The following is a 24,184-nucleotide window of genomic DNA, read 5'->3' as shown; positions in this document are numbered from 1 at the left end:
TGGGCTGACTTGTTTTTAAGATGTTTTCTGGCAAAGTCTAATATCGCCTCTCCAATTCACGAGCGTTATCAGTGCTTTGCATGTTGAGGTAAATCCTCTGTGTACATCAGTACCTAATGATATACTTCTCTCAGTACAATCAAATATAGTGCTCTTACATTTTAGGACTCTTACTTGTGTAGTGCATGAATTTCGACATTGTAGTGTTCACATACTACCATTCTGCACTTACATTTGAATGCATCACCCGCCAACATATCTGCCTGTTTTTATTATTTTACTCAGGAATGAACATGTTTTTAGTGCCCTCGTTTTATTTTCCATTTAACAGCAGTATGGTGATACATTTTGTTCCGTATTCCACAACAGCAGCAGCTTCCTCAGATGACTTATTCCAAAATGTCTTTACATCGTTGGTCCCTTCCTTTCTGCTATGTAGCTAAAATGAAGATGAACACACTTATGCACTCAAAATAGTGAGTGTTAGTATGCAAGTACCCCCTTTGGAGCACAGCGAATGTCTTTTACTTTTTACAAGGCAAAGGCGTGACAAGGACACGCTTTCCTCCAGTGGACTGGCAGGTGTATGATGTGTTTTGGCATAATGCAACTGCTTATCAGTTATGACATTTAAGCCTAAAAAGTCAAGGGACTACATTGAAGAAATGGCTGTCATTCCTAATTAATGCAATAGTTTTGTTAAAACCTTGAATAAAAACTGAACATCTACACTTCAGCCTCATCTTGATTGTTTTATTTCAAATTGATTGGGGTGGCAAAGGGGCCACATTACAAAGATTGTCTCACTGTCCAAATAGGATTCAACTGTATGTGTACTGTTTGTTAGATGTTTCACATATGACAAACTCTAACTCTGATATAGCCTATGACACATGCAGTTGTGTAAGTTTGACATTTTGATAGAACAAAATTATGATAGTGACACGAGGTTTAAAACATATGACTTCAGATGTGCTAACATGCAGTTCGCACACCATTTTCACAGTTAAGCTGATTTAAAGGATTAGTTCAGTTTAAGCATCACTGCAGTCACAAAAGGGAAATTAGCAGAAATATAATAGAACTGGAGTATTTCGATTTAATGTTTGACTCCATCTACTCAACAAACATCTCCTCTCTTTGGGTTCCCTGAGTCAACACATTTGTCAAACAGGGGTCCCTGGTCCATGTCATGAAAAACGCTAATTGTTCGTCCAAACGTGTGGCAATATGTGTTGGTCTAATTTCAAAGTCAAGGTGAACAGAGGCGGAGACGTGCTCTGATGCAAAGATCCCCCCTGCTGCTGCTGCTGCGCCCGCGCCCGTGACCGCACTCCATCGCTGTCATCAGTACAACATCAGCACCTTCCGGGGGGCGCGCAGAGAAAGGGGAGGAGGAGTACGGAGAAAGAGAGAGAGAGAGAGAGAGAGAGAGAGAGAGAGAGAGAGAGGAAACATACTGGATAAAGGCTACGACAAAACCATGATGATAATGGAGTCGAGGCGGTGGAGGATGTCGGATTTACGAGAAAGGACTGTTGAAATTTGACACAGGGCTCCGTGTTGAAAGCTGGTCTCCATTTTTTTTTTTTTAATTTTTCATTTCATTGCGTTTGATTTCCACATGCTGCGTGGACAGTAAAGGCGAAAAGTGGAAGGGGAGTACCCCGATCGATGCCTCGGTCGGGAAAAACGGGGTCCACCGCTGGCGCTACAGGCAACAAGACGCATCTCATCTCACGGATGGTAATATAGGACATCCTGAGGAGCGCTCTGGACTAATGGATGAGAGTGAAAAAACAGCTTTAACCTCCTCCACCCGACGACTGTGAAATAAAGAAAAAACAATCCTATTTTGATGGATTTTTGTTAATCATTTATAGTGTAGCCCCAAGGAAACGAGCCTTAGACAGCAATGTTGAATCACTGGTTTTGGTAAATTATTCATTAGTGGTATAGGTAGGCTATGATTTTGTATTGCTTCAATGTAGCATCCCCCCCATTCATTTTTACAATGTTTAGTCTTATGAGATCATATAGATATTCACAGGTTGCATTTTTTATCTTGTGGTTATGTAGGCCCTTTTAATAGCCTTTAAGAGCCACGTAAGAAAAAGCCAAAGCGTGGGAAATATTAGCGCAAGAAAGCTTCCATACAGACTTACGAAAAAGATCTGGATAGTGAGGTGTGTCGAGTTGGGAATTTTTTTAATATTTAAATTTTTTTCTCGTAAAAGTCTGAAGAAGAGTAGTACGGGGGTGTAAAAATATAAAGAGAAAAAAAACGACCAAACATGTTGCCTTCCCAAGAAGCCTCCAAGATCTACCATGACAATTATATGCGCAACTCCCGGGCCATCGGGGTGCTGTGGGCCATCTTCACCATCTGCTTCGCCATCGTCAACGTGGTGGTGTTCATCCAGCCCTACTGGATCGGGGACAGCGTCAACACGCCGCAGGCCGGCTACTTCGGCCTCTTCCACTACTGCGTGGGCATCGGGCCGTCGCCCAGCCGGGAGTTCACCTGCGTGGGCAGCTTCTCCGACTTCAGCTCCATTCCGTCCGGAGCCTTCAAGGCGGCCTCGGTGTTCGTGCTGCTGTCCATGGTGCTGATTCTCAGCTGCATCGCCTGCATGGCGCTCTTCTTCTTCTGCAACACCTCCACCGTTTACAAGACCTGCGCCTGGATGCAGCTGCTGTGCGGTAGGCATTCTTCAGGTTTTTTGTGGTATGTAGAATATGATCTGTTGATCTGTGTTTGAAGTTCCACATACGCTAAAACCAAGGCCATGGAATTAGATAAAAACCCACCCAAAACTCAATTGGCAATTATATTATAGTTGCAGCTGGCATCAGAGTGTTAATTTTGATTTAGAAGCATTTAGACTCTGTTCTTTAATCTAATCTCATGCTTTTTTTTGTAAGCCTTTATAGCTACATTGCCATCAAACTCTGTTGGACTCTATCAGACAAAAGACAACAGTGCAAATTAACAAACTCTATGAGGAATGTAAAAATGCTTGACCAGAGTATTTGATAACTCTGTGCATATAAGGGAAGAGTGAGGTCAGTATACTGGGTATTTCTTGCTCACGCTTCTGTAGAAACATCTTTGGAATATCATGGGACTTCTCCCCTGTATGGGTAGAAATAAAGTGAAAGCTGTATGTGCAGCAGTTTCATTGTCTTTTAGAGCACTGAAATCAATATGCTGTATTCTTAAGGGTATATAGGCCATGTCTTGTTATAGCTAATTAGGAGTGTTGTACAGCTTTTTCCATTTCTGCAACAACAGGGCTGAGAAAGTAGGAATATATTTTAGCCATCACTGAAATGCACTGAAAGCAATAACAGAGCCGGAGCGCCCCTCTCTCCGTAACCATTGATATTCTGAGGATACACTGCTGCATCTCAGAAGAATGCAGTGGCAGGATCATTGCTTTATGCTGATGAATCGCAAATGTCATTTATTCATTCCCTCATCCATTAATTTGTGGATGTGATATGCAGGGTGGTGTGATGTGTGTACAGTGCAGTGGAGATCTGAATTCCTGCAACTGATGACTTATATCGGGCTATTTTGAGGGGTGATTCCAGGTTGTTTGGATTACTGTTTTCAGGGAGGTGATGTTATGTCTCCCGCTCTTGTGGCTGAATTACAGTTTGTAGAAATTGGGGACAAAAGGTGGCTTCCTAAACACATGCAGGACAAAGTTTGGCTGTCTTCATGGGATGTGGCGGCAAAAGGGGGGGTGTAAATCTACAAATGATCCCTGTGATCGTTCAGTTTAGATTTGTGCAGTTTAGGACCCTTTTTGTAGTTGTGTTTGTAATGGAAATGGGATTTTATTAACAATTTAAAAGCACCCAGTATGTCGTTATAGGGGATATGGAGATGGCGTTAATTAATACAGGTATTAAGCTTTCCTCACATTTATTTCATTATGAATTGAAGATAAATTTTTTTAGATTAACCAATTGAATTTTGGGGTATACATTAGATAACATAAATGCACATAATCAACACTTAATTTCCCAGAACCTAATGGGAACATCTTAAACTTCTGAATTCTCATCATCTGACTGCTGCTCTCAGTTAAGTCACTCAAGGCTCCCCAGCTGCATTGAGCACAGAAATTTTTTTTTTTTTCCCAGAATCATGTCAATGTTTGTTTTTTTGGTGAAACTTTAAAGAGTCATGTAGAATAAAGGGGTTTTGATCAAATATAAGCCCCTACTTTAAACTTAGATTCGGTTGTTTTTCCTGATGAGTGTTCAGTGCATATGATTAATTCAAGGACCGTTGTAAATTAAAAATAGACAATTAATCATTTCTATTTTTACAGCTTCTTGCTGATACAGGGTGTCATTACAGTGATTTTCTTTAAAGAGCAAATGCCTTTTGAAAATATATGTTGTTCAGTTCAAAAGCCAAAATGTATTCAGAGAATCAGAGAAACTGCCCCAAAAAAAACAGTAAATCAATTGTAAAAACTGTCGTAATGTTGTGATTTATGTGAAAATTGTGAATTAGGTTGCCATTTATTGCTTCTGCCTTTTTCTGTTTTCCGCTCATTTCCATTGCTGGTCATGCAGACAAAATGTGAGACTGTTGTGCAAGAGAAATGATAGAATATCTATGGCGATAAGATGCCACCAGGCCAAGTACGAGAGATGACCACGTTAGCAAGACTTAACCTCTGAGCAGCGACAGCACCGTGCAGTGTCTCAGAAGGTGCAGAGAAATCCTGATCCCTCTCATACGCACATCTCTCACGAGCATCCTGTGTGCATCCGACTTCTTTATAAGCTGATCAATGTGATAAATAGGCCAGGCAGAATAACGTGGGAGTCAGTTTTCTGTACAGAAACAGTCAGCATGCTGAATGAGAGGGAGGGAGAAAGAGAGAGAGAGAGAGAGAGATCAGCACTTTTTTTTCTGTCTGTATTGTTCTTTTCCTCATCCTCATCTGCCCACTCTGTCCTCTGTTCTGCCGAGTGGGTTGAAAAGGTTTGCTGCTCTACAATCAGCACAAATCAGACAGAATAGCAGAGGTACAGATTTTGCTCTCTTTATCTAAATCTTCATGTCTTAACAGGAATTGAACCCAGGTCTTCCTGCAAACCATTAATCAACAAAACAATGGCAACAAAGCCACGGAGGAAGAAGAATCCCTTACTGAAATACATAGTTCAACATAAGGGAAATATCTCCATTACAGAAAAGTGCTGCATTTAACCCCTCAACCACTGCTCTATGTTTTTATTTATTTATTTATTTTTTTTATTTCCACCTATAAAACATCCCCAAATTCAAATCTAGTAATATCTCCACAACTGTGGGCTAAAATGAACAACATTGGGTTGTGTGGATAAGACACACTTTGGAGAATTTTGAATCCATGTGTTCTTGTCTCTCTCACCAGGCTAGAGCGAGAGCTTCAAAACTCCCCCATAAATTGACATTTTTACTTCCACTTAATTGAAAATGTAGATTAAAAAGTAAATCACAGTCTTACGACAATGAGTTGTTGAGAGTTATTGAACCTGTTCTCAAACCTCTCAGCTACAACTCTACCAAATCAATGCTACCAAACACAACGGTGCATCCATTTTAGTCCAATTGGTACCAGACAGCCTCTTCATCTACTTTACGCTTCGCAACTCTGTCTCAACTAGCTTTCAAATACATGAGTGAAAAGTATCATACTTCTTTCTGAAATGTGGAAGAGCAGAAGTATAAAAGTAGCAGTAAATGGAGATACTGAAAGTATACATTGTAAAAATGTAGTAATTTCTGAAGTTCATTATGTTACTTTGCACTATTGGTGACTGTAAATCTGGAAAAACGATCTGGTTTAAACATTACCAGTGTAGCGCTGCCTCTCCCATTGACGAATATGAGGATAAAATGATACATGATGACGATAAGGATGAAGCATATGTGATGAGAAGTCTTTTATGGCTCCAAAAAAATGTATGTAATGAGTCTACTGTAACAATATATTGTCAATACCCCCACAGTCCCACCATCCATCAACACCTGCAAGATCCCATTTTGATTTCTATTATTTGCTGCATACTTGGAATGACTTTTAATGATGTACATTTCAGTCTTGGTTCAACAAAATCTATAAAAACTGGCAGTCTGCTCTATAAAATGGGAATCATTTTGCAGCTATATAACTAATCTTATTCAGTATACTATAAATACAATAGTTTCGCTTCTACATAGTGAATGCAAATCCTTTTGGATTCCACATATGTTCAGTCAGAGCTGACTAATATCAGTTATTTTTTATTCTAAAACGTAATACACACCCATATTGCCTAATTTGTGTGTACATGTCAGAGTTTGTGAAACTTTAGAAGGTCTTACTGTCTTTCCAGTGGATGCAGATGATGTGTCTAATAGCCTTGGCAGACAGCCTAATAATGTTCACCACCTTGGAGATTGTCGTTTAATCATCCACTCTGCCCTGCTGGGTGTAACAGCAGGTCTCCTGGCAAAGCACAGTGACAGAGTATACTACAGCAAATATATGAAGGGCCCATTGGAAACGTGGGTGGCCCAGATCTAGACCAAATGGACCAAAAGTGTCAATTAGGGAGTAGTTTGGGCACTGATCGTGGCTGTCAGCTAGTGTGTGCTACAGGAACAAAAAGGTAAATTAGAAAATGCCACCCATAACCCACTGTCATAATGTACATGCCCTCATGTCAGCTGAAACTGTGGAAAAGTTTGAATGTCCACAGAGGACAGCAATTCTCCTGGCAAAGCTTTATGTCAGATTCTGGGTGACTAGTTCGTCCAACCTCGGAGACTAATGGGACTTAGTGGTTTAATAAAGGTTAAATATAAGATAAGAAAAAAGCTGAAACCTTGGCCAAGACACTGGGATGCTGGGCTCTTGGCAGAGCAGATTGACACAGCGTGCCTTGGAATCTCTCAGCTGAAAATAGGCCAAAATTGGCCTCTACATATACTGAATTGACAAAATGTCATTAATGTTAATGCACCTGAAAAGGACTTTAAGATGGCACCAACAACTCTTGGCAGCACATGATTATGGACCAATAATCTAGAACTCAAGAAAATGGGTGGTCGGTTATGCATATATGTTATTTAGGTTATGCGGTTATGTTATATACAAGTTCAACAGCCTTATGCATTTTATAGTCAACACAGTGAAAGAGTGACCCATATTTACACAAATTATAGCTGTTTGGAAAAGCTTAAAATGAGTTTCTTCTTATAGATGACACTTAAGTGCTAGGTCGGAGTTTTGCCGCATAATTTATAATATAATATCGTAGTCAGTGCCAGATAGTTAAAGGCTGCACTAAAAGGATTACAAATTAACACAAGGTCTATGCCCATTAGGATGTAACAAATGTATACTATTGCCAATGGAGTGTGGCCATACCCATATATCCATGCAGTAAATTTGGGTCTGCTAATACCAGACTCGTTGAACATGATCATAGCTGGATCAGAAAATCCAAATCACTGGTCAACTAGCTTCACGACACGTTATCCAGGATCCAGGATCTATAACATTCAATCAACCCAAACGAGAGTGAGGCTAAAGGCCTTTTCAGACGGGGTTAGTTAAACGAGGGAGGGGGCTGGATAAAGTATTCCTTGTGATCCCGAGTGACTTATCTTTTTTTTTGATGGTTTTTTTTAACCTTTTCAAAAGATGGTGTATAAATTACAGGAGACATAGCTTAAAATTAGATTATATTTGATAAATGCATTTATATAGCGCCAAATCACAGCACAGGTTATTTCCTGGCACTTAGCACAGTAAAGTCCTTACAACATAACTTAACAAAGTTACACAGAGGAACCCAACAATTCAACAATTCCCTCATAAGCGGCTAGGAGGAAAAAACGTCCCTTCAAAGGAGAAAAACCTACTGCAGTGGGAAGGAAAAACTTCCTTTTAACAGGAAGAAACCTCCGACAGAACCAGGCTCGGAGGTGGGCAGCCATCTACCTCGACCAGTTGTGGTGAGGGGAGAGCAGAGAGAGAACAAGACAGTATGGATATTCAAGACATAAACTGTTGTTGTTTGAGAAGGGGTGGAGTAATCGGAGAGCAGAGACATGCAGCTCCACGGCCAGGGATTTCTGCAAAAAGATAGCACAGAAACTATGCGAGCGAGGGGAACTTTATGGAGAGGCAACAGACAATAAGCAAAACAATGGGAGAGAAAAGCATGAGGTTAATGAGATGTAATGGTGCAAAGAAAGTGAAAAGAGAGAGGAAAGGAGCTCAGTGCATCATGTGGGGTCCCCCAGCAGCCTCGGCCTATAACAGCATAACTAAGGGATGGTTCGAGTCACCCAGGCCAACCCTAACTGTAAGCTTTATCAGAAAGACCATCACTGACCAGGGCAGTTAAATATAAAATCATTCCACTTTCACTGCAGAAATAAATCGCGTCCAAATGAAGCTTTGGTTCAACTAGCTTTGTGATACAGGCCTAATGGAGAACCAAGCAGGGACAAAGAAGCAACACAGTAATGATTTACAGTTATGTCTCATCTCAATGGTAAAGTGAATAATGAGGTAATTTTACACTTAGAATCTAGACTAAGCAGCGTTTTTCTTTTCCTTTTTTTTCTCCTCACACGAAGGGAATAAGAGGCGGGCTAGATTTCCCAGAAGCCCCTAAGGTCTGTGAAGAGCGTCGCTGTTCACACCTCTGCTTGGATTTAGATTAATTCAGTGGGAAGTGCTCCTGGGAAAACCTGCTGTAGCTTTAGTTTTAATTCACCTTACTTGAACAAAGATGAATTTAGTGTAAAACGTTCTGAGGTAATTCAAACAAGTTTCAAGTTTTTAGTTCCAGCGGAGATTACGAGGTCTCCTCCTCCACTTTCTACTACTCAGACCCCTCTCCCATATTTCTCCAGTTTAGATAATGTTATTCCATCCTTCCAGCAGAAATGAGGAACATAGTAAAGCTCAGTAATGCGCTAACCACTGCAACTTGATGGCTCCTTTTCTCCCTCGTCTCTTCGATCATTTCGTGCCTCCATCCGTCGCTCATGTCTGACCCTGTCTGTTGCAATATTAAACAGAACTAAGCAGGACATGGGCTGTGGCACAGGGGAGGAGCTGTCTTGGGAGAAAGGACCTGTCAGCGACTGCTCTGTCTTAGTGGGTGTGAGAAAGTGTGTGTGTTTGTAAAACCAAGAGAGATAAAAGATTAAAATATTATGTTGGAGTTGGAGGAATGGAGTGTGAACAAAAAACAATCTAAAAGATGGAATGAGATCATGTGTTTTTGTGTGTTTGGGGACTACAGGACCTTGTTATAAGGTTTACATCCTGTTATGGGTATATACTGGTTTGCTTTTGGCAGAGAATGAGTCAAACGCATCAACTTAAAGAGGCAAAATGTAAAGCAACTCTGAGTGAAGCTAAGCTAATCTTAATGGGTGGAACCACTGAGCAGTTAGCATCACACATTATATGTTTCTCTTTGCTAATCCCGTGGTAAAATGATGTGACATCATCTTTGACATCATATTTTTCAAGCCAAACTGGCTAAAAATACATCACATTATCTGGCTACGATGTTTATTTCTGTTTTAGCAGTTGCCTATTTACACATCCAGCCTGCACAGAACAATGTTAGCAGACACAGGAGTCATGTTTCTGGACACAGATTTAAGTGTGATATTCTTCTAGTACTGTTTTTGGACTGAACTGAACGTTTTAGCTGGTAAATGTTTCATTATGTTGACCAGCTAGTTGCTAATAGAAACCTTTTTTATTTAAAAAAAAAAAAAAAAAAAAAAAAAAAAAGCTTAAAGCTAATAGAACTTTTCACATTATACACAGTAATTTGATCAGTTGTTAAATTGATTATGTAGCTTTAAACTGTGGCTCAGGGGCTAGTATGCAACATTAATGGTCAGTTATGTAGATACAGATATACAGCTACCTTCAAACTAGGGAATTTTTATACTTTTCACATGATTCTGGAAAATCTAGAACTATTATAGAACGATTATTAACCATACAAACTTACCTTATATCATATTTTTCGTTGCTTCCAAAAAAAAATTCCATCAGGTCAAAGTAAGGAACATATCTGGTCTAACTGATAAAGTTATTTCTTAATTACTGTGAATTGAAAATGATAGTAGAAAATTGTAGGTTACGTAAAAACTGACTCCGACAAAAGATATGTCAATCAACCAATATTTAATGATTTGTTCATACATATGTATGAATCACTGTAATGGCACCTTCCTTAATATCTGTGATTGGCTTTAAATCACTTGTTATGGCACATTGTAACACTTTATCACGCTCATGTTAGTTACTATTTTTTGTATTCTCTCTAGGAAAGTGGTGCATGCATCTGCATCCTCACTACATGAAGGGTCAACCTGTTCTCATTCCAGGACGACAAATACTGCTGTTTTGTCACAGCCCTACTAACCCTACTTAGAGATAAGCACAAGTAGGGTTGTGGTATACCAGTGGTATATCAGCATCACAATACACCGTGGTATGAAAGTTGATTGTCATCATACCGTACAAGTGCCTATCACCGGCGCTGAAAAAGAAAATGCAACGAACGGAGATTCCCGCCTACATGCATTGAATCTGCCCTTCTCCTCCTCTGCCCGTCAGACTCAACAACGGGTGCCACACACACATGCAGAAGAGCAAGTGAAACTGATATCACCATCTCTGCCCCGCAAAAAAAGTTATGAAAATCAACATGGGATAACTTTGGATATCTTAAAAATGAATAGGGATTGTCCTTGAGGACGCACATCCAGTTTTCAAAAAATGTGGACACAAAGTGTCTGTCAAAGGCATTGTATGTGTTCTTCTATGTGTCCTATTTAAAACTCTAATCCTAACGTTTTAACATTGATCATAAAATGTGCTATCCACATCCTAGCTCCTGGATATATCTGCTTCATCTCCGCTCGGTAACTTCTGACTTACAAACAGACACACACAAGCTTTAACAGCTTGGAAGTCTGACAAAAGTGCATATGAGCGACTTTAAGTTTCGGACAGGATCAGTCAGTCTGACTTGTCACACACTTCCAGTAAACTAGCAACGATTTTAATAATCGCTTAGATCATTTGTCACTATTTTCAAGATATTTTGTATCTGGATACAAAGTAAGTGATCCAAATTTTGGGACTCGATTAACATCAGTTCTTGTGTTACACACATTTGTGAACCTTAAACTTGAACAGAGACATCATCAAATTTTGTATCTGATTTTTTGGGAACAGAAATAACTGTCAGGGAGTGAAATCTGGTGAGTAGCGGTGGTTGGAAATGAGAATTGTGTATTTGCGTGTGAGAAACTGGCCCGTTTTCAATGCGCTGTGAGCGGGCACGTTGTCATGTTGAAGAACCCAAGTGCCATTGCACTATTGTTCTGGTAATTTTAGACAAATGCTTTCACTCAGAAGATCACAATGTTGACACTCTGACCCTGAAGGACAAATCCACCGTGCACAACCCTGTAAATATCAAAGAAAACCCACCTGGTTGTTGCACTGGTGGCCTTTTTCGGTTTAGGACAGTGATATTCTGACCCTCTTGAACCCACTCAAAACACCTCGCCTGGCTCATTACTTCATTGGCCTTTCTGAAGCATTTCATGGCTCTCCTTTGCCGATTTCTCAGGTTTGACACAAAAGGTGATGTGTGTTCTCTGCTCATGGCCATGGAGAAATCGTGTGTGCACAGACCAGCACTCACAAACACATACTGTATGTGACTCGAGTGCTGATTTTAACTTAATCAGATTATAGCTTCCTCCCAATCCATGCACGTCATGGTGTTGTGCACCTTTTATAAGCAACAGGGCCAGTCTCTGAACTTTTTGATCCACCCTGGTATGTAAATAACATATATACGCATATTACGTATGTTAAATATCTTACTTACAATACTTTACTAACCTTACTTACTTATGATACTTCAAATAATCCATGAGTTAACAAGAACTCAAAAAAACATTCTCCTGGGTGAAAGTCCTGTGTCTTAAACCGTCCAACCACCCTCGACCTCCTCATCACCTCCGTCTTTGACTTGAGTGGTCATTGTGCCGACACTAAAGGGGAAATCTCAGACACATCGACAGCTTGGACAAAATGGCAGAATTGGACGGTTTAGGAATGAGAAAGGGCTATCAGGGTCCACTATTTCCCACACTGCAATTGCACTGGACAAAAAATAAATAAATGAATTGTAAAGTTTTTCAATATTTTTTCAAAAAGATAATTCTCCTCAAAGTCTTATCAACGAAATAATATAAAAAAATATATGTTTGTCATTGCCTCAAGATCTTTTTTCTGATTGAGTGGCCCTATCATCAAGACCTTCAAAAATCATTACAGATACATAATTTGATCTCCCACTTCTTTGGATATGGTTGGTTTAAATTTAGGCAAATATAGCTACTTGGTAAAAGTAAATGTTTGAATGGTAACTATGTTTGTACTCCTACATCCTTCCTAAGAGGAGACTTAATACTGAATGAGTAATTATCCAAAATCAAACATTATAATTAATTAATTTTTTTGGTCCAAATCTGCGTTTGTACCAGTATTTGTGCGCAGTTACTTCTCCAGCCACCACCCCAATTTCCAAATCCTTAGGTATTATATGCTTTCTGTATTTGTATCTGCAGAGAGCTACAGAATTGAAGCAAGAACAGCGGACTTGCACACAGAACTATACGTACTACAGCAGGAGGGATGTGTACACAACAAGAAGTGGAGTTCCTTTGTTTAGCAAGAATAGGGTCCAGGATGTGGAATACAGTTCATACAGAATGACATGGTGCACCAAACAAGAGTCCAGTCTAGTTTTCTGGTGGTAAAAGTGGACGTAACCTCTGGGTCTGAAAAATCCACCCCTTGCTCCTCGCCAGCTTGACCAAATATGGTCACTACCAGCTCCAAACCGCTCGGGACTAACTGGAGGCTTCATAATGGCTGTTCACAAACCAATTGGTGTCACTGTTGGTTGCTGCTCGGTTTAGACTTTGCTGTCTCAGATTTTGCGCTGCACGGGAACGTCTACAAAGTGATCCAGGTGCAGACATGGGCAGATGCCAAAGTTTACATCATATGAACCCATATGGACATTGAATTTTAATGCTGGATGTGAATCATTAAGCATAGATGCATCCAATATGAATATATCGTCATATGTCATAATTCAGTCGTCGGTCAGTTTTTTTCTGTGTCTTATGCATTTTCCTTGTTGTCCACTTTTTGTTCTTGCAAGTGTTGTTAAGGAAAACTGGAGTGCAACAAAACGAGTGTGTAGTGTGTGTGTAAGCGAGGAAGGGGCAGAATACCAGTGAACGAAATCAAGTAAATGAATTTGCGTGTGCATGCTGATGATACGTGTATGGGAGTGTGTGTATCTGCAGACACGGCCACACACACATCTGTTCACGTGAGCATGTGAGACGGCGGGTAAATGTGTACTTGATGGTGTGAGAGTTGAATTATTAATGAGAACGTTTTCTTTCTCTTCTCTGGAGAGTGTGTGTGGTGTTTTTTCTTTCTGCTTTAATAAATGTGTAAAGACCAGCTGTATGTGTTTGTGCATGCGTATAGCTTCATATGTGGTAAATGAATGTGCCCACATGGATGGTTTCCGGCAGGAGATAAATAGATGCTGCAGTGGTCGAGTTATATATAGAGATACAGAGAGCGAGAGAGAGAGCGAGAGAGAGAGAGCGAGAGAGAGAGAGAGAGAGAGAAAAGAGTTTCCCCAGGGGTATCCTTGCCTTTCTCTCGCTCCGTACCTCCCTTTTTCTCTCTCTCCCCCCCCCCCCCCCCCCCCCCCCTCTCTCTCTCTGAGATTTCTGGTTGGCTTTCCCCAACCAAACGTACATGTTTTAATTATCAGGCGCTTAATAAATAATTCCAAAGTCATTGGGGTGTTTCTAAAAATAGCCTGACAGCTGAATAATGAATTCCTTTGACCCTTCTTATCATTGTCATTCAGTATGTACTGCATATGTGTGTGTGTGTGTAAGAGAGAGAAACAAAGTCCCTATAGCTTGTTGATAAGATGTATAAGTATGAGGAAAAAAAATGGAAATGTCTCATTATACATCATCTATGCCTCTCATTAAAGTGTAATCTGTAACAAATAACATTTACAATAGTACTTCATTCTGCTTCAGTATACCAGCCTATTATTTTGAATATTATGATTTGCAGGTTAATGCAGATTTTCCTTTTTTTCAGATACTTTGGTGCCAACTAAATAGTCTTCTTTTCATAAAATAATTAAGTTAAATGACTATTAGCATATATTTTAGTTGCCTTGCGGGTCATTTTAAAACAATGACTAAGCATGCCGAAAAATGTTGTGTTGCTGTCGTATACAATGAGAAGACAGCTGGAGGTCGATAGTTGGTAGGTTCTGATATATCAGCAAAACTATGGAAAATCCACCTCACTGTGAACTCTTTGCTAAAACAATTTTTTTTATGAAGGAAATAGTCCCTTTGACTATTTTAAAAGTGTGATCTCAGGCTTATCAGTCCTTCCAGGCCTTGAGGATTCTGCAATTGAAAAAAATAAATGCACATTTAAAATTTGTCTAAATCATTACAGCTTTTCCACAAGAAATGGCCAAATTAACAAACTGCTTTCATATAAAGTGTCTGGACATTACCTATGACATCATCTCTGTAAGCATTCATGGCAGGGAAGGTGACCACGGTAAACATGTGTCATTTGCAAACAAAAGTTACTGTTAAAAATCATGCAAAACAATTCCAAAGATACTTTAAGAATGTAACGTATGCTCAAAGAAGTAACAGCATGGGCAACATCTTTTTTTGTCAAACCCAAAGAGGTCAACTTAACACTAAAGACTCAGATACTGTTTACTTACCAACGGCTCCATAGTGGAGCATTTGAGAGAGGAATCTGAGTATGATTCTGTGCATACTTAGTTTCATTGAGTTGTAGTTACACACAAACGCACACCCACACACACATCAGATGTAAGAAATTGTTTAAAAAAAAAAAAAAACTTTGGGTGTCCATATGCAGTCAATGTAAGACAGCATTGTTATTACAGAAAGCGTTGCAAATGAAACAATTTGGATGGTAAAAATCACAAAAATCTCATTTTGACAGGTGTATCCAGGGAAACCGGGACATTGTTCTACCTTTTTGAAGTTTATAATGCTCAATGACTTTGATGACATTTTGTGTTCATTGTTGAGATGATAGTTTCAAGTGTTGTTGTAAAGGACTGCATTACATTGAAATGTTTTCATTTTATTGTCTAGTGCTTTATGTTGTCAGTGCTAAAATTAATAATGAAATAAACAACTCTATAAATAAAGAATATTTTAGGCATCATAATTATATTAGATTGTGTTAAACTGCAAAAGTGTACCTAATATACTAGCATACTGTATGACCTCCATCGCCAGCCAAGAATGTCAGTATTGGGCAATTCTGTAAAACATATTAGGCTTACTGACTAAATTTGTGAGTGCAATAAAGAACTTTCCATGACATACCTACGTCCTGTCGTCATCCCCTGCAGGGGTCGTGTCTCACTATACTTGTTTGTTGAATGCATGTGTTGGCTGTTAGGCCTTTTATTGTTTTAATGGGGAAAAAAAAATTAAAAACGGATTAATTTCATTGCCACTATACTATCATTATTTTGGCTTTACTTCCAGTACTTCTTTTGAGTTGAATTTGGATTTCTTCACTGAACTAAATTACTATAAATACTTTGTCTCCCCTGTGCTACCATGGCTCATTTTAAAACATTTCCTGATCTTTGTCCTCCTCTCTTGTTTAATGGTTGATGATAGCCTGCGTGAATTTCCTGTAATTGGTCTTAAAGTCCAAGTCATCGAAAACGTTTTTTCAGTCTGCAAAATAATGTTATTGACAAGATGCAAACTTCTGCCTCCTGCATGACAGTCTGACAAGATAAAGCTATAATCAACATTGTGTGTGCATCATCTCAATGTTGTACGTTTCAATCATTAAAAAAAAAAAAAAAAAAAAAAAAAAAATCATATTGTGATTATTGCACATCCCATAAAGTTTTTAATTTTCAAATCTCACCGATAGTATAAAAAAAACTTCCACATTTTAAGACCACAAAGGATCAGAAGTTAAACATTAAAGTCCAATGTGGTATGGTTTATTGAAGTGTTTCAGTGTCAGCTGTGGATCAGTATGATACTCTTCCTCTAATAATGATTAAACTGATCGTCAAAGGGAGACACTCACTGATTCCTCAGTTCAGCACAAAACTGCTTCTCGTGGCTCGATGAAAAACGATGCTCGTACTTGGCACATTATATGATTATGCACGAGCCTCTGTTGTCCGGCCAATGCTCTGTCCAAATTCGGAACTCGTGCCAGAATACCCCTTTCACCACCCCCCACCCACTTCCCCCTTCAGCTGGTGAAGGACACAGAGACAATGGAGGGAAAAATAGAGAAAGAGCAAGCAGAAGGTGTGTGTGTGTGTGTGTGTGTGTGTGTGTGTGTGTGTGTGTGTGTGTGTGTGTGTGTGTGTGTGGTGGGGGGGGGGGGTTAGGGGGGAGAGGGAGGGGGCATAAAATAAGTTTGGTAAAGGTATCACAGTGTTCAGTTTTTTAGGCAAGGTCAACAATTTGGTCAACATCCATAAACAAAAAACAAGATGTTACCACAGGACAGCATGATGTTCAGCTTACATTCCCCAAATATAATTAATGAATCCCAAAAGTCACAGAAATAATTTACAGTAGAGAGTGGAAATGAAAGAGTATTAAGATAGAATGAAAGAGGGCGAAAAAAGAAGGAAAGCTCCATGCCAAGTGGGCCAGTGAACCCTGCCGGCAGCAGCATCTTGTAAAGTGCCCCCTCAGCAATCCACACACATTTTGATCTCAAGCCCAATAAAAGCTCTGTATATTAGCAAGGAGGCCATCTATTAGATATATGGAGGACAGCAGGCCAGGGTCCAGACACAGCAGCAGAGGGAAGGGCAGAGCTCAGGCAGCTTTATTACATCATGGACAGGACATTGTGATCTCTTAATGCAGTCATGTTCGCACCTTTCCACTCTGCTGCTCTGTTGGGCTTCAAACTGCAGGAGCTATTTACTGGAGGTTACAATATACCGTCTTGCTGTTAGCTTTTACACTTTCATGATGGCCTCTGGATGTGAAAACGGTGGAGTTAGAAAATGGCAGCAGACTGTATTCCAATAGTTTATTAATATCATACAATGGGAAATCTCAAAGATATAGTATAACATTAGCAATTTTTAACCAATATTCTACTGGGTTGGGTATATGAAACTAGGGGCCCTATTTTCATTTGCCTCAGCACACTTTACACGGAGGTGCACATGTGCCGATTGGGCAAGTATCCCCAGTCAGTGGCAACTGATTTTGGTATTTTGGTGACCAGGGGTGCAGAGCCGTGGTGCAATGCTGCACAGTGGGGAAGTAGGAGGAATAGATAATTAGAAGATGTGTCACAGCCGACTTTAATCTTGGCCAATCACACCACCTCCTCTCATCTTGTTCAAGACCGCTGGACTGTCAGTTTCTTATCAATGAAGAAGGAGCTGACCGACATCACCATCCAAACTTAATGCTGGAGGAAACTGATGTACTTGTCTGTAGAGTTCAGGATCTAATCATCGAATTCATGTTACTATTAATTGGCTTCCACAGGCTTAACATTGTAGCGTCTCTACTTAACAAAGCCGCCGGACAGTGCTGGAACTTTATTCTGAACAATACACAGGCTACCGTGAGCCGTAGCCAACACAACGGCTAATTCTTACCGGTAGCTCTCGCTTCGCACACACTCAAACTCACTCAACTCCAACAACAAGCGAGGAAGAAGAAGAACACATTCCCCCCTTGACTCCCGGCCAATCACAGACGGGCTCACTGTGATAGGTACAGAGATGCCAACGAGACTGAACACTGTGATGTTTTGAACAGTTAACACTAACATGTCACCCAGGCCGTTACAATATTATGAAGTGAATAAAAAAGTTCCAAAACAGTCTTGCTCGTGTTGCACACAATGCAGCATTATGACATACAGGGAGCAGGAAGAACTCAATAAGTTTAAAATGCTCAAGTTTCTGGCCTGCAACAACACATTTGGTGCGCAACACCACTCCAACGCGTCGGATTTGGCTTCCTGCATCTTCTTTCCCCCCCCCCAATAATTTGTCACTTTGATGTTTGCTCTTTGTTTCAATTTCACATGTGTAAAACATCACAGACACAACAGTCTCTTAACTGATCCCTCCTCGTATAAATAACTCTTCTCCTTGTATTATCAGAACCGTTGCCCATCCAATACGATGTTGAGGACTGAGCAGAAATAAATTCCGCCCACAATAAATTTATTAATAATGTAAGTGTTGCCTGGATGTGATGGGTGGACATTTAATTTGTTCATTTTATGTCATATATAAGCACTGTACATTGTGTGTTTATCAGGGAGAGCGTGGTCAGGTGATGAGACGGCATCTGGTGCACATTGTCATGCATGGTATCTAGGGCAAAACTAACAAAAGGAATGTTTCATAAATGTTAGATTTTCTCTTGATCGTAACTGGAATTACTTCAAGATCAATTTCCTTCTTCTGGACCGACGGTCGGTGGTGAGATGGAGAGGTTACCTGTGTTATTTAACATACTTAACCTTTAAACAATCTTTGATTGGGGACTTATTCATCATTGAGCAGTTTGATTCAGTCTATGTAAATATATGCACTTTGAGAATAGTCAGGCTTTTGTGGAATAATCTTTTTTGAGTGGATTGTGTTTGTGTGTGTCTGTCACCCTCCTGTTATTTTGTTTGTTGAATGCCGTCCAAACTGGACACATTTTAATTTAATTTACATTAATAGCCTATATGGCATTATTTGCAAACTATCTGTATCACTTTCGTTAATATATACTTTTTGTTGAGATTATAGTGAGGCAAAGAGTAGGTTATTATGTTTGTTTCTTGGGGTTTTCCATTGTTTAGAAGGATAGATGATGGTGTCCGTTTACAGCTGGTCCACCCATTCTGCTACATCACATTTTTGTATTTGAGAAATAATGGTGCATGTTCATATCCTCTGTATATGCACTAAGCAGTAAATTTTGACTAGACTGTATGTTAACGTTAACATACAGTTAATATTTGGGAGAAGATAGAGAATTCATAATGTCAACAAAAAAAAATGCCTTCTATGTCACAACTAGTTAACTTTAAGTGTACTGAAAATTCTGAGGCCTGAGGTCGTAAATACCACAAGAGGACTCTTCTCATGAACATGACCCCATTTGAAGGGACCAATACACACCGCTTTGAATGCCATTCTTTGTTTACATTCTTGTTTCCAATAGTTGGTCCCCTGCACTGCCTTCCCGATGACATGATGCAAGCTGTAAAAGACAGCAAGCTCTGATTGTGACCAGCCTGTTGTCTGTCACGTTTCCCCAAGTTCCAGCAAGACATTATGACTCTTATCACCTCGTCTTACACAGTGACCATCTTATCAGACAATACTGTCATATAGGCTGAACTTGGCATAATTCAGTCTGACTTCTACAATGATGGGTGACGTCAGAGCCGTGTACACAGAAAACACAGTCAAGCTGCTTAGGAGAAATAGTGTTGAGCCTGGAGCTGCTCCCATCAAAAATACTTCAAACACACACTTAAATATAGCTCACCGGAGGTATTTTTAGAGCTCTTATATAATAATTTTTGAATGGAAAAAAAAGGATCAGTGTAGACATGTCGATCAGACAGTCTGACAAAATTGTTATGTAACAAGTCTATAAATATATTTAAGGTGCTATAAATAAATGAATTCTCCGTCATTTGAACTAGTTGGATCACACTCATGTCCAGGAGGTGTTATTTTCAAATGATTTTCGTTAGTTTGATTGTCTTTGATGCCTTCTCTCTAACATAGCTGATGGGCTGTGAAGGCTGCGCTCAAAAGAAATGACAGGAAGTGATGAACTGAGATGAGGAAGAAAAAATAGGACATGGAGAGGAGCAACAGTAACCCTCCCGGTCTCCTTCTCCATACGACTCGCTTCTTCCCTTTCATTCTTCCCTGCTGTCCGTCTCTCCTCGCTCCGTTCCCATCCTCCTCCTCCTCCTCCGTTTACTCCCTTCTCTTGCCGCCTTTGAAGTTCCTCTTCTCCAAGTTCAGAACACAGTGTCTTGAGAGTGAAGGGGAGGAAGGAAGAGGAAAAACCCCAACAACTTCAAAGGGCTTTTCTTGGGTTGTAGGAAGGTGGGGGTTATTTTTAGCTTGCTAGTGTACACTTAAATGCTCCAGTTGAAGATGGAGAGCTCTCAGATGTCACACAACTGTTGTACCACTGTACCTTTTTTTATGTTAATGTTCTCCATTCCAAGAACTTAGAAATTACTTTGGTTCTACGATTTTGTAATTACCAAACAAACCAATGTCTGGTGCTATAAAAAATAAACCCAGGACATAAGTAGCTGTAGTTTATCACATGGTAAAATTTAATTTCCTGCCGAAACATGATTTGATTGAGGAAAATTAATGTTAGTTGCTCACAACACAAATATGACACTATAATTGGAGAAAATTGCTCCACCACACATACTGTACTGTTTTTTGAAAACAAATAAGAGTTAATAACATTTTTTACAAAGGAAGATGGCTGATTAATGAGTTGCAATGAGGTTAAAGTATTGTCCCCATAAGGATTATTCCGAGTGGCTCTGCAGCCATGCTTTTAAATAGCTCACACTCAATAACTTTGAACGGTCTTCATGCCTGATGGGGAAACATTCATCAAAAATCCATAAAACATTTTACCTGATGCTCATTACTCAGTTAATGATTTTATCATCTTTCATCTATGTTAATATCTTGCATAAAGGCCATAAGAGAAACTAATAACGCAGTGATTTCCCACGATGATTACTTGCGTTGCTCTTCTATGCTCTCATTACTTACTGTATTATCGTCATTATATTCTCTCATTACATTCTCCCATTACGCCTGCAATCATTTTGTCGGTGGAGCAGTCACATTTTAAAACAGTGAAAATCTCAGTTTGAAATAAGACTCCTCATGTTTGCATGTTTACACAGACAGGTGATGACTAATCTCATATCCTCCCTCATCTGTTACCACAAGTTCACCGCCCACCATTTTCTCATGATGGATGACCAGAATCTGGAAAACAGGGTCTTCAGAGGAAAACACTAATGTGACAGGGTTCAACCGTTCAACCAAATGAATGATGGTCTTCACTATAATACACTCAGATCAACCACTTTCCGACCACACAAGTAAAACATTCTTTGCCACTCTCTTACAGCTTTGTTGAAATTCATTCATATTTTTGAGTCCAGCTAAATTAAATATTTATAAGGCTGCATGTTTATTTTCTGCTACAGCTCAGTAAAGTCCAGTGCCTTTTATTGCTGGTATGTTCCGCTTCCAGTGAGTAGCCAGTCATTAAAGTGACCCCACATTTAATAGGCCTTACCTTATCCCATATGATTGACAACCATTAATTCACCAAACTAACCTTCATATGGTGTGACAAGGTTTAGTTTGCTTTAAAAGGTCCAATAGTTTATACTTTTCCACTGTTTTATTGCAGTCTTTTGTGAATTTCTGTACCAAAAAAACATCTCGCACTGTGTTCCATTAAGGATAAATACAAAATCATGAGCCTGTTAACAAAACGATTAACGGCAAAGTCAGTAATGATTCTAAATGTAAACAACCACCAGACTGAACATTTTGTTAATTTTTTTTAACATAGTATATTGTACCTTAGCCTAATAGTGTCTGTGTCACGACTACTAATTGATTATTAGCAGCTACAGCGTTCAGATTTGTTCATGTACCAGAGTCAGATGGTCCACCCACTGATTGTTAGCCTGTTACATACTGTTGTCCTGGTTAACTGCAGACTTTGGTGAGACTGGATGCTACAGTTTGGTTGCCTGTTGGTGTTTTGTATTTTGATTCAAAAAACTTTTTTTTTTTTTTTTTTTTTTTTATTCATTTCGGTCCCAATTATGATACAATGCACAAGTTGACAAACCCAACAGCCTAAGATGGAGGAATAGGTAATTAGAAGGTGCATCACAATTCACTTCAGTCATGGCAAATTAAATCAGCTCTTCTGATTCTCTTTAAGAACGCTGTGATGCAGCAGACTATCACTGTTTTAGGAACGAAGGAGCTGACCGACACTGCCATCCAAACTTTACACCGGAGAAAACTGACATACTTGTCTGCAGGTTCAGTTCTCTGGTTACCAAATTTATGATACTACGAGTTGGCCACAAGCTCTGATCATGTCAAAATGACTTGTGAAGAGCTAACTAGTATTATAAGTAACTCTTCCCCCAGTATTATGAAAACCGCTGCCCAGTGTAGGAAGGTTCATGATACAAGACAAAACCCTGCCTTATAGATGCCAAACAGCAGCATTATTAAATGAAAAAGTGAACACAGAACACCCATTCAATATAGTAAAATCACATAATGGAACAATGTTGAAGAATGAGCAGAGGTAATTTAACTCACACTTAAAGCTCCCCATGTAATTTATGTATTAACAACACTGATGAAGAGAAATGTACTCCAAACATTACTGATGTTGTAGTGTTAATAAATAAACTGCATTAATGCTTTGAGTCTGCCTAAATTATTTTCCATCCATTCATCCATCATCTATACCCGCTTTATCCTGAACAGGGTCACGGGGGAGATGCAGCCTATCCCAGCTGACTTTCAGCAGACAGGTGGAGAGGTCGCCAGTCCATCACAGGACCAGCACAGAAAGACAGACAGAAAAAGGGCAGTTTAGAAACACCAATTAACCTCAGCATGCATGTTTCTCGCTGGTGGGAGGAAGCCGCGGTGCCTGGATAGGTCCCACCGTAAATTATTTTGCAATCATTAGTTATATGTCCTAATCGAGTAAGTGACGCAGTGACACAGGTCTTGCACGGCTGGCGAGATTACCATGAGAAGATGGAAAGGCTTTTGTATTATTACACCTTTATGTGTAATTTAATTGCAAATCATTTGTAGTTAACCTGAGTTTCCTTTTATAGTTCATGGCTGAGATGGGCCACTGCCTCACAATGTACTCCAACTGCTTAATTCTCATCCACTTCAATAGACAAAAATCAGTTTAATTTTTCTTTTGATTAATTTAATTAAAAGGTTGCATTAAAAAAAAAGTTTTCATTGTTTATGTAGGTTGGATTTATTACCAAGGACATCCACCCAAGCCTGGCTGCTCCGACTGTGACTCACAGCTTTAGTTTTCTTCGCTGTGATAACAGTCTAATGGCTCGGCTCGTTTTAGCATTTGCACAGCAACTCTGAAGGGTGGACCCGCGTCTCCTTCACTGTGATTGGATGGCTGAAGACAGTGGCAAACTCAACCGGTGACCGAAAAAAAATGCTGAACGTTTAGTGCTTGGTACCTGGTCACGCTGCTGGTGTTCATTAAAAACAACTTCACAAATACGCTGCGCTCAGGAAAAAACACTTGGGTGGACACGGCCCCTGGTAGTTGCGGCAGTACAATGTCGGCCGTTTTCGATTGGTTAAAATTAAACCGAGGTGTACGCCCATAGGATGGAACAACTGCAGATGATTCCCTATGGAGCGCAGCCAGACCCATATTCACAGTGAATTATGGGGAGGGCTCGCACAAGGGCACATCCATCCAACCTTTATGTGGGATTTTGGATGTGTCTGTTCATGTGCGTTCTTGCGCACTGAAACAGCTCTCAGTCATCTGTGCCGGACTTAAACCTGGTCTGAGCTGGCAGAGGCACAGGCACAAGTTTAACTTGATACCAGAAATGCACTGGACTGGCGCATCTTTAACTGTTGCACTGTTCCACCCATCTCTGCGCTGCCGGGTCACCTTGGTCAACAAAAATTGAAAATCAGCGCAACTGTGGAAAAAAAGACCCTTGTGCTGCACCAAAATACCTGAATTTGCACTGTCTTGGCATTGTGCCAGGAATAAAAATAAAATATTTTTATATTTAAATAAAAAATATTTGAAAGACTTCAAATATTTGTTGTATTTAGAAACCCAGAACCGGATATACTGAGGCAACAT

General features: G+C 39.8%; 1 protein-coding gene across 1 annotated transcript in view; it reads left to right on the top strand.

Moving 5' to 3' along the window:
* Positions 1–1,416: 1,416 nt before the first annotated feature.
* LOC138192634 (LHFPL tetraspan subfamily member 4 protein-like) overlaps positions 1,417–24,184 on the top strand; it is a 37,036-nt gene continuing 14,268 nt past the window's right edge. Inside the window, exon 1 of the mRNA XM_069140161.1 lies at positions 1,417–2,703. Within this exon, the coding sequence (XP_068996262.1) occupies positions 2,295–2,703 (409 nt within the window). The 5' untranslated portion in view covers positions 1,417–2,294. The remainder of the gene's footprint in view (positions 2,704–24,184) is intronic.

The sequence above is a fragment of the Embiotoca jacksoni genome, unplaced genomic scaffold (assembly GCF_022577435.1).
Source record: "Embiotoca jacksoni isolate LCO1_2020_lvr unplaced genomic scaffold, fEmbJac1.0.p SCAF_9, whole genome shotgun sequence".
Classification (NCBI taxonomy): domain Eukaryota; kingdom Metazoa; phylum Chordata; class Actinopteri; family Embiotocidae; genus Embiotoca; species Embiotoca jacksoni.
The sequence above is the reverse complement of the archived record's forward strand: the minus strand, read 5'-3'. Positions and strand labels throughout refer to the sequence as shown.